Source organism: Lygodium microphyllum, chromosome 3 (assembly GCF_053477565.2).
Source record: "Lygodium microphyllum isolate KBCC chromosome 3, Lygodium_microphyllum_v1.1.10, whole genome shotgun sequence".
Classification (NCBI taxonomy): domain Eukaryota; kingdom Viridiplantae; phylum Streptophyta; class Polypodiopsida; order Schizaeales; family Lygodiaceae; genus Lygodium; species Lygodium microphyllum.
This window is the reverse complement of record NC_141137.1, coordinates 124,894,720-124,906,657: the sequence shown is the minus strand read 5'-3', so window position 1 is coordinate 124,906,657 and position 11,938 is coordinate 124,894,720. Positions and strand designations below refer to the sequence as shown.

Here is an 11,938-nt window from a genome sequence, read left to right as displayed (position 1 = left end):
TTTCAAAGAGCTTATTGGATTTTAGAGGGAGGAAACATAAGTCAACGCCTTTCAAAAAAAACCCAAAACTTTAAGAAATGCGCTCATTCCCATTCATGCATAGCATGCATGTGAAAATTCCTACACACAAGACCAAACTTCAAATGACCATTACTTTTGATCCAGTGATATCAAAGTTCAAAATGGAACAAAGAATTGTAATCATAGCAATGAGCTAGTTTTATGTCTTCTCATGTTACATGTGTGTAATTTTGAAGAATCCAAAATCTTATCTCCGTGTAATTTTGCAACAAGAATCTCCATTAATATCAAATAACTAAAAGAATAAGATTGCAAAATCCATGTACATTATCAATCTAAAACCTTGTTGTGTAAGAAAAATTACAACGAAGGTGGAAGGGTGGGCACATTACATCCACTCCCCCATGAAAAATCCAAGATGTCCCCATCTTGACAAGAACTAGGATAGTACCACAAGGTAATTTTTGTTCCATTCATGTCATGCACTTTCTCTTGCTATGTGAAAACATCATTTTCTCCAAACAATAATCAGTCTTGCACTTTCTCTTGCAATGTGAACACAGTATTTTCTCCAAACAATAATCAATCTTGCTTTAATATCACAGCTATTCTTAACATGCAACTTACTAATTTGGTTATTTTTTCTTGTTGTTAGTTCTATTCATGGGGGTAGTGCTAGTTCCCTCCATATTGGTGTTTGTCATTTCCTCATTGATTATCACCTTTATTGTTGTAGTACTTGAGCAATGTCAATAAGCCATGTATGGCCTCACACTCACTTGGATTAATGAAAATAAGAGACTTCCCCAAATTTTTGGAAAAGCTTCCAAAAGATAGCTAAAAATGATAAATAAAAACTTTGATTTCTTTGATTTGTGGCCTTCCGTACCTTGCACTAAATCTCTCATGCTAGAAGACTCTTGATTTTAGGTATCAATAACACATATAGGTGCTTGGCTAGGGGTCAATGTCTTATAGCTGACCCCAGTGGTCCTTTATATACTTTATTAGAATTTTCTTTAAGGATCACAAGATCGTATAGGAGTTGAGGGGAGGAAAAGTAAGGCATTGCCTTCCAAAAACCACTCAAAGAAGCAAAAAATATATTCATGCCGATGGGCATGCAAAAATTCTTACACCCAAGTTAGAACTTCAAATGGCAAGAACTTATGATTTAGAATGCATTGAAATTTAGAACAGATGAAACCATTGGAATTTTAGTCACGAGCTATACAATTATATCTCCCTTGTATGAAGCCTTTGAGAAATTTAAGAAAAAATTGAATATTAAAGTATGTTATCATTACATATTGAAGGAACTTTCAAGAGGAAGGATCAACTTGATCTAAGTGCCTACATATGATAACTTGATACAACTATTCACAGAGGCTCTCATTAGTAAGAATTTTGAAGCTTTTTGCAAAGCTTTAGATATCTTACCCTTGCTACATTGCTTCGTCATTCCCTTATACTTGTTCCCATCATAGTCCCATGGGGGATTTTTAGCATATGCTATGGTAGTAATGTGTGTTGCTCATGGACACTCATGGACACTTGGTCATATGTCTTTAGATCTAGATTCTCCTAGATTGCCTTGGCTAGTTCCTCTACATGCCTTGTTCCCTATTTGATTTTGGTGATGGACACTTTGGTCATATGTCTTTGGATCTAGATCACCATGGATAAACTTGTCCATTTCTTCCACTTGCCTTGTCTCCTACTCAAACTTTGTGAGTTGAGAGATAACTACTCCTACATCACTAGGGGCTCCCCAAAGAAGTGTCGCAAGCTTATATAGGATCTAATTCTCCTATCTAAGAATCTTCACTCCTCATCATTGACGCCCTTTTGAACAACTCAAGTTGAGACCTCTCAAACCTTGGTTGAAGATGCCTTCCAAACTCACTTTTTATGAAAAATTGACAAAGATGCCCTTGTCCCTAGCACAAATTCGTCCCCATTCCCTTATGTGAGACAAAAATACCCAAGGTTTTTTCATAATATCCTACCATAAACACAATTTCTAACATTGCCCTTTTAGTTGGCAACCTCCAACATCAATCTTCATGTATTTCATTAAACTAAAATACACAATATTTATTAAAGTGGCACTACCATAACTAGCCAAGGTTAAGCCTTTTAATAGCTTCCTACCTTTTAGGGGCCTTTAGGGAATGTGGATCATATGCAAACCCCTACTCCACTTAAAAAGAAAAACCACTTTTACCCTCTCAACATGGGTCCATATGTATTTCATTTGGTTTAATACTGTAGTCTTTGTTGTCCCCTTAAAAATCCTCCTCAATGGAGGAGAGCTATAAAAGAATTGCACTAACTAACTAACATATGTTTGTGATTTAAAAATAAGTATTAGATCCATTATGCTACTTTAGACACCATTATTAGGTTGAATGACTTGAGAGTCACTTTTGGCCAAAGCATGAGCCACATTCACCCCCTCCCTAATGTGCCTATTAGCCATAAAGTGGTTGCAAAAAAAATTAATCAAACAACATTAAGTAGTTAATTTGGTCTTATAGATAATGAATTATTGCTATCATCTTTGCTTAAACACACAAATTCTTGGTCTTACAATGTTAAATAAAGGTTGTGTTCATGAGAATGAATACTATTCTAGAAGTTACAACTACTTACACATGAATCAACTTGAAAAGCTAGAAACTACTTTAATCTATGAACAAGAAGCATATTTAAGATGATCGACGTTTGAAGCAACAATTCTATTTCACAAATTTTATACCACTAAATTAACCTTTAACATGGTAAGAAGTCAACATGTTGGTGAATATGATTGATTGTGGCTAATATTGCATTATGTGAGTGCATTATTGGTTATGAAGAAATGATGGTTTAGTAAAGAATAAATAATGGTTTGTCCTTTTCATGGTAAAGGCCCATTACTATTACAAAAGTGCATCTTTATGTTGAATATTGTATATGTGGGCATCATCATGCATAAGCACTATGCTAAAGACACATTCTTAACCATGAGAGTCAAAAACATACAAGCGTATCAAATTTTTCCTTGTTATCTGAGTAAAACAAAAGTTGTCACTATACATGAAATCTAGCATATAGGTTATGGTTCACTTTTAAAAATAATCTCAATTATATAAGAGTTTGAGCTACTTGGTTTGATGTTAAAGGCACACTATGGAGAAGCATATCTAAGGGAGAATGTGTCATTGCATGAGGATGTTGAACCCACATTTTTTTGCATAAGTATGTTATAAGAAAGTTGTGGGCCTTTTTGAATTTTCTTTTTTGTGAAAGGGAAGGGGTTTTGTGTCTTGTAATGTGGAGCATTTCTATGAGTTTTAAAAAATGTTAGACCTCATGCTTAGTAGACACTAAGTGTGGTAGAACCATTGTTTATTTCAAAGATTAAGCATATACATAAGCATCATGTTTGACAAGGTGAGAAGTCAAAGTATGAAACATAAACAATCATGGACCATGAAATATCAATATGTGAGGTCATGATAGTCTAGAAGCATGAAAAGTGATTCTTTTGGTAAAGGAAGGCCCTCTTCATTGATATCATTACAAAAATTGATCAAATGTGTTGCTTGTTTATTTGCCAATGTCATAAAGATTGTACAACACAAAGAGCTCAACACTTTACATGGCTTTTATAAAGAGAAACTCGAAGGAATCAATTGAGTACTTGGATGTGGAAGGTGAAATCTACCCTTGACAACACATAACAGGACAAGCAGTCTTGTACTCGATGAAGTTACACCTTGTGATTATCTATATAGAACTTGAATCATTCCTGGATACCTCTAGGTTCAAATAAAAAAGTTAAATTTGAGGAGAAACCACATATTTGGTGTACTCTTCCTAGTGTATTTTTTAGCATGGAGGAAGCCCATGGTATAACAAAACATGGGGTGGGTAGAATGCCTATGTTGTTATGGACATTAGCTTTGGACTTTGAGCCTAAGGAAAGTTTGAATAGATTTAACATCCAAAGGACACGTGATGTTTGCAAGTGTATATAGTTAAAGTTTAGGGTACCAAAGCTTGAAAAGTAGAGCTCTCTCCTAATTAACTAAGGTATTAGTGGGTCCAAAGTTCTCTCCTGCTTTTCCAAAAGGAGCTTGCTAGGCTATTGTTGTACTCTATTTATGGAGACCTACAAAGTAGTAGTACATCATAGGGTGAAACTACTACAATGCAACATTGATAATTACACATATTTCACTTTAACAAAGTACCCCTAGACATTGTGGAAATTCTCAAAATACCCTTGAATTTCTACATCTTACCATGATGTCCTTTTATATCTTTAGTGGTCAACTACTATGAAATACCCTTAGTTCAATGCATTCTGCACTAAAGATCTAGCCTTGATTGCCTAAACAAAAATCACCACAAGAACAATGCCATCTGTCTCCATGAAGCATAAGCTATTTCGCTTTATTGATGTTGCATGTACCATTAAAAATCCATGTTATGTTGTCGCTTATTGGAGGACAATTATTGTCACAAGTAGAAAAGGGGATGAGAGTGGTATATTGTGCACATTGGTTTGATAGAAACCACACTGAAAATACACATATGTTGGGAATTTTGAGTGAACATGAGGGGTATCTTTATACCTTTGGAAATTTGCGAGATATTTTTTTAGTTTTCTAGCAAGACCAGGGATACTTGTTTGTAACAACTGAGCCTTCTTAGAGTTGGGTCACAGATCTGGCTAATAGGGGGAGGGGAACACCACTCCCCCTACGAGCCCCTAATTGCACCTAGGGTTAGTGGGGTGATTCGAGCTTCCTTCCCCCCACCATTACCCTCACAAAGCCCCTAAAACTTGCAAATGGTATAGGAGCACTTATAATACCTAACCAATGTTTTTTATTTAGTTTCCACTATGACAAACTTAGCAAGTCACTAGTAATGATTATTATTTTTTTCCTTCTTGGAAATTTGGACGTTTCGCTTGATATTCTCTTTGCTCACCCCATAGTGTGAAGTGCCACTAGAATGTTAGTCGAGGGGAGAGAAAATTTGCTCCTAGCTCACGAAACCTTGGCATGACGTAGCTCTTATATGGTGTAATGTTAGGGATGCATGTGAACATGCATGCTTTCACAATGAAGAAACTTTGGGGGGTTTCAAAGCTCCCTATGTGTCCCGGATTTGCTTTTGGAAATGAGAAACTCTCTAGGAAAGTGTTTCCTATTGGAAACCCACGTGTGAACAGGTCCTTAGTTTTAAGTACACGGAGAGTGTGTTCTGTGTCTCTGTGTGTTTCTCATCATTCAAGCTTATGTTATGAAAACCAGGGACAAAAGGGAAACGGGTGACCCGCCGTGATACAAGGGGCGAGGCAAGGTTGGATAAATAGTATCGTTTTATGTGAATTTATTATCTAAGATGCGGGGATTTTCTTTATTGTGATAGACGGCAGAAGCGGGGGCGTTACGGGACTGTGGAGACGGCGACTAACCATGGTTAGGCCGGGGGCCAAGGGTGCGGTTAACAGGGGCTGGGAAAAGGGCAGCAGGCAGCCTTTTTAGCTCCCTTGTGGGGTGCCAGAGGGAACTCCTCCTGCCAGCTTGTGCTCCTTCTCCTCCTGGATGCAATAATAATATCAGCGAGAGAGAGAGAGAGAGAGAGAGAGAGGCCTGAGAGGGGCATACGATGCTCGGTAAACGCCAGAAGCTCGCAGCTTGCAGTGGCCGTTTGCAGTTCATCATGCCTGCAGCTGCTAGCTCAGCTTTCATGGAAGCTCACGCAACTCCATCCGGCCCGCCTTGTCCTGCCCTTAACCAGCAATCCGATCGGTGTAGTATCAACAAGCAGCTCATAAGTGACATTAACTTCTCCTGCAAACCTATTAAGCCTCGCCTGCAGGTGATAGGCTTCCAGCCTAGTAGCAGTAATGGCGCCGCCTCTGCTGCTGCTGCTGCAGGCGCCGCACCAGCAGCTGGGAGCCCTCGGTCTGTGTTGGATGCAGAGGCCCTCTCGGGTGGGAATACGACAGCTGGTGATCATCATCATCATCATCAGGATCAATGTCAGCGCCATACAAGCCAGTCGCAGTCCAAGCCCAGCTCATGCAAATCTCCTCGCTCGGCTCTGGGCAGCTTGCTCATGTCCAGCGACAGTAGCTCTACTAAGAAGGCCGCCATTGTTGCGGTCGATAATCATCATCTGGCAGCTGATTATCACGATAATCACAGCAGCAGCAGCCATGCTTCTGATTGGGCTAACAAGTTGATTAGCGAGGATGTGGGGCTCAAGATCGTGCTGCGAAGCGGCCATGCGGCATTAGTTAATCCAGCTGCTGATCACAATACTCATGCTGACACAACTGATGCCAGGGTGCAGAGCAGTAATCATGGCAATGATCGTATTAATAGTCGCGATCTGGCGATGCGCCGCCAGACGAGCTGCAGCAAGCAGCTGGCTGCTGCAGCGGCAGATGATCACCACCCCCCCAATTGCAGCGGCGCCTCCGCCAAATGTCGCAGCACCACCCGCCCCACCTCCATCTTCTCCACCAGTCCCGCCATCGCCGCCTCCGGATGCAGCTCCGTCTCGGGGGGCCTCGACTTCCTCCAGGCCTGCTTCCTGTGCAAGTGCTCTCTCACCGCCCCTGGCAAAGACATCTACATGTACAGGTAACCATCAATTGCAAACAGCTTATTTCCTGCTTTACTATCCGTCGGTTAAGTTTGTATTGTGAATTACAACCAACATCAGCTTCCACTCCTCGGCTCGGGAGGCACTGCGTACCTACCTAGGTGTGGTTGGGGGGCAGGGGAGCGCCAAGGCCAGGGTGACCTTAATACCCCTTAGTCCAATTAGAATTGTGAATTACACCAAACATCATCTCGGGAGGCATTACATACATAGCGAGGTGCGATTCGGGGGAGAGGGCTGCCGGCTCGGGCATTAGAATTGCAAATTACATCAAACAACTCCATGAGCTTCTGCTTGAGAGGCAGCGCATACCCAGCTAGGTGCGATGGGGAACAGGGGGGCTCCTGGCCCCACTCCAGGGGGACACGGGAGCCAGCAGCCCCCTGCCCCCTGCCCCCAATCACATCTAGCTAGGTTTGCAGTGCCCCCTGAGCAGAAACTCGTGAAAGACAAGGGATAAAAACCTCCTTTCCCACATGGGAAAATGTCAAATCTCTTGTGTATATTGCAGTAGTGTCAGCTTGCTTATCATCAATCCTACCGCACTCAAAAGTGCATCTGTTCTCGATTGTCATAAGGCCCATGATTTGTGACAGTTTCCACCATTTCTTCTGTGCAGAGGTGATAAAGCTTTCTGTAGTGCGGAATGCCGATACCATCAAATCCTTCTCGATGAGAGCCAAGAGGATAGCACTCCAACAAGACGAACTTCTTCCTCCTCGAGAAGAGGTAATAACAGAGCAGTGCTGTTCAATCAGGCCGCTTCCATAGCTGCAGGGGCATGATGTACATCCTCTAGTCTTTAAAAGCAGCCCACTACTGGCATTTTGCAATCACATGCAGGACATGCCATATTGTTTCATCAAAACATAGTGTTGTGTAACTATACTGATGGTGAAGCAGCTTCTTCTCCTCCCCTCTACAACCGTGGTGGATTTTATCAGATAAGTAAGGAAGGATCATTCCAAACAAGACCGAGTGTATAAGGACTACAAGACTGAGTGTATAAGGACTACGGTGAGTGACAGTGATCTTTGCTTGTGCTAATGGTGGTTACAAGGAGGAGCAAAAGTTTTTTTTCCTAAAACTGCAGCTCAGCAGCCTGCAGCTGCAAGATCCAGTCTAGCGATCGGATGATGATCAATAAGATGGATCTCCTGATCAGGTCAAGTTTACATAAAAATGATCACAGTGATCGTAGTCATGGATCATCAGCTCTTCCTTGTCCAATATGGATCCGATCTAGATTCTTTCTCTACACCTGCTGCCTTGTAAGCTCCAAGTGTTACACCTAATCTCATGTAATTAAGGGAGCGCCAAGGCCAGCAGGCTTGTACATGAGCGTGCACTCCACCTCCACCCCTCACATTCTGAGTTTTTTGAGCCCACGAGTATTAATACAAAGCTTGGTTCAAATTTTCTAAGGTTGAAGTTGCCCCCCATAATAATGTGCCCCAAGGCTCAAATTAGTCTGCTTACTAGCTTGAAGCTTTATTCTTATTAATGGGCATATATTGTTTAAAGCAACTCCACTGCACTGTGGAAAGGAATTTAACCCAACTGGAGTAATGCCTAATGTATATCCCGCCAGAGGACTCAGGAAATTTTACACGGTCATTCTATATGTTTTTTTTTGCAATGCCTTCGGAACCTTAGAAATAACGTACAAAGTAAACTGACAGTTGAATTGATCCCTACGAAATATTTTTCCTGAACACCAATACAACTTTTAACTCATAAAATGTCTCACATCAAAGGTTGACAGTTTTGTATGGATTCTCAGAACGCATTTTATTATGGAAGGAGAGATCCTCGCTGCGATAAATCAGATACTGAGTTAAACACCCAAATGGAGCTCTGATCAGCCTATTGCCATTCTTCTGGCACCTTGGCTGCAAAATCATTTACAAGACTATCCTGCACTAAACTGATCATAACTTTCTAACCCTTGCTCAATCAGATCTGATGATGTTTGAGGCAAAAGGTAGCTCACAACCCACTCTAAAATTATCTAGAATACCCCAGCTTTATATCTTAAGTGTAGATAGCCCAAGAAGAGAGCTCTAATCAGATCAGACAATTGTCATTATTCATACACGTTGTCTGTAAACCTATCCAAATGACTACCGCTAGTCTACACTAATCATAACTTTCTTTCTAGCCATCACATCGGATGTCTAAAGCAAGCATGAAACTCACAACTTACTCCACAACTCTCTAGATAGCCCAGAATAGAGCTCTGATCAGATTGCTGCTTCTTTTTTTTGCACCTTGTCCACATTGCTAGTCCACCTTAAAGCATGTATAACTCTCTCACTATGACTCCGAATACTACAAGACTCCAACAATAGCCTTTATTAGACTTTAAAGGACACTTACAAATCCTTAAATATGATCAAAAACCCACTTATCATCAGCTGATTTAAAATATGGTACAAAATCAAAGCAGCTTGATACATATTGTGGCTCTAACTTTCCATTGCTTTGTATGCCTTTCTTCCTTGCCTTCTTTTGGGTTATAGTGCATCAAGATGACTGGATTGCATAAAGAGGAATCACTTACATAACTACATCAAGTGTGTGGAAGCTTGTGTATGATTATTGATGCAATGCACCAAGGCAATCGATCATTACCAAAGTTTGGTAACGATGTATGAACACACATTAGACCACCATGGCAATTTTTCCCCTTAATATTAGGAGGGTTTTTTTGTCACGTTGCTATATATGCGCATTCACTCTAAGGAAAACTTGGTCTTATAAATGTTCCATATCAATACTTCTCAATACACTTTATGTTGTGCACTCTTAATATTCTTCTCTACCAAGTTGTATGTGGTCTTCCTAAAATCCTTTATTCCAAGAAACTATACTAAACTATCAGTTCATAATACACTACATCAAATAGGGAATTTGAATTGTAAAGTATACATCATAAACCTTATGCACTATATCAAGTATGGATCAAGGTTGCAATGTGTATCAAATCTCATTTGGAACTCATTTAAAACATTAGAGCGATGGTGGCTAGAGTTATGTATAAAAATTATGCAAACTTGATGTAGTACATCTAATTGATCCACGCTTATAAATTATGTGGAAAGAAAAATAGTACAATATACCACATTGGTCAATACTTACGCATCATGCTCAAAGAAACTTAGCATAATTAAAAAAGGAACTAAAATACTATTGTAAGAAAATGTGCAATAGAGTATAAGTAATTTATAAGCAAATAATGAATAGAGAATATGAAAAATCAAAAACTTCAATTATTATAGACAAATTCAATAGATAGCCGATACTTTCGAGATGTGTGCCTATGTTAGGAAGCTTTGATAGCACACAAGAAACCTAGAAGATAAAAGACTACATATAGAAAAGCATGGATATAACTACTCAAACAAGCCACAAATTGATACGCTAAATAGAGCATTGCATGCATGCTTTTTTTTAGCATGCAACCAAAATTGGCCATTGAATGTATATTCGATAGGTCCATGAATTACACATAGTATTCAACATAACATCCCTTCGTGGATGAGAGGGATTGTCCTCCCCCCCCCCCCCCCCCGATACCATCAACCCCCACAAAGAGGAGCTTCATCCCCCTCTACACCTAATTCTCCCAAGAAGACTAGTGGAAATGCCACGAGCAATATTTAAAGGTCCTCTTAATAAGAACCTAATATGATAATGACTCCACATATACATAGCCAAACAAGCAATGTGCCAACCCCCTCAATGGTTTGTGTCCACCTATTTGGCTATGCTTGGCCACCATCTAATGTTGAAATTAGGACTTACTAAACAAATGTGATGGTTATAAATGTCTTCTCCTTATATGAGGGGCTTACAAGGATAAAGACAGCAATTACCTATGTAGTTACATGAGAGGTGGAGCATTAATCTCCAATATTCCGTCTCAATGTTTACCTCTATGGTGAACTAGTACTTTGGTCTAATGCCAAGCTAATATAATGGTCACTGTGCAAGGTACTCCTTCCAAGAGCTTTGGCAAAAATGTTTACACAATTATGTTTGGCATAACAATACTCCAAGTCCACTTCTCCATCCACAATAAGTTCTCACACAAAATAATATCGGACTTTAATATTATCTATGCAAGCACCTCTAGTGTATAGGATGCCATATTCAAAAGTACCTACAATGTATAGAAAAATATGATTATCCTACCTCCAATAACTTTCTTTCAATTGATTAGAGAACTTGCTCAAAACACCTGTAGCTTCACTTATGTTTGGGCATGTATCACACAAAGTAATGAAGGTCTCTCACAAGTTTTCTAAAAATCTCACTATTAATAAATCTAGATGCATCGTTTTTTAAAAGCTTTAAGTTTACTTTAGATATTGTAACCATTAGTCTCATATTCAACCATACAAAAAGCTTTAAGTAGCTCACTAGGCATATTTTCTTTGAGAGATGAAGATCCCATCTTGTTATTGCCAAATCTCATCCCTTTTAAAAAGTGCATAACTCCAAGATCTATCGTCTTGAATCACTACATAGAGGCTCTTTTATTTGAGAAATCTTCTCATCATCATGATTGGCAAAAAGTGTGAGATTATCCTAGTTCCAAGTATGTGGAGCTTGTTTCAACCTCCCTAATAATACATTGCCTTGTGGAGTCTGCAAACTTTGTCTTCAATATTTGAAGCTCCAAAATCAAATGATTGTTCGTTGTACACTTACTTCTTGAGATATCCATTATGAAGGATTATTTGACATCCATTTGCATCACCAACCGCTCCCATCTTGTGCAATAAGAGTCCAATGGTATAGATAGTAGTCAACCTAGTTGTAGGAGCAAATGTGTCTTTGTATTCAAGACCTTGTATTGATGCAAATCCCTTTGCCACAAGTCATACCTTTTCCAATGATATATATTACAATCGATTTTGAGAGAAAAATGACCTTTTATTTAGCATTCACTAATTATGAGATTAGCAAATAGGCCAATGGGACACTACCATGTGTGGTCCAATGTAACATTTAACTCTCTACTAATTCAACCAATTTTTTTCCTACACCAACAAAAATGTGAAAAAGAGCCTCTAAAATTATTATAGTGAGGTAATTCCACTAACTAATTTGTCCTTGGGTCCTTTTTCTTGCTTCCAACCCATTGATGTGATGTTTTGAAATGTGGAGCACTTTAATGTAACCTAAAAATAATAAAAGTAGATTACTTTTAATTACAACTCAAACCAATAGATTA

The 11,938-nt window shown here is 39.3% G+C and overlaps 1 protein-coding gene across 1 annotated transcript; it reads left to right on the top strand.

Moving 5' to 3' along the window:
* The first annotated feature begins 5,557 nt into the window (after positions 1-5,557).
* Positions 5,558-8,120, top strand: LOC148038854 (uncharacterized). The gene is made up of 2 exons (XM_087674746.1): positions 5,558-6,674; positions 7,316-8,120. The coding sequence occupies exons 1-2, from the start codon at positions 5,692-5,694 to the stop codon at positions 7,479-7,481; spliced, it is 1,149 nt and encodes a 382-aa protein (XP_087530872.1). The 5' UTR covers positions 5,558-5,691; the 3' UTR covers positions 7,482-8,120.
* The last annotated feature ends 3,818 nt before the right edge of the window (positions 8,121-11,938 follow it).

Coding starts and splice junctions, on each gene's coding strand:
- LOC148038854 (XM_087674746.1), top strand. CDS start 5,692: ATGCTCGGTAAACGCCAGAAGCTCGCAGCTTGCAGTGGCCGTTTGCAG. Junction 6,675..7,315: donor AAAGACATCTACATGTACAG/GTAACCATCAAT, acceptor TCTTCTGTGCAG/AGGTGATAAAGCTTTCTGTA.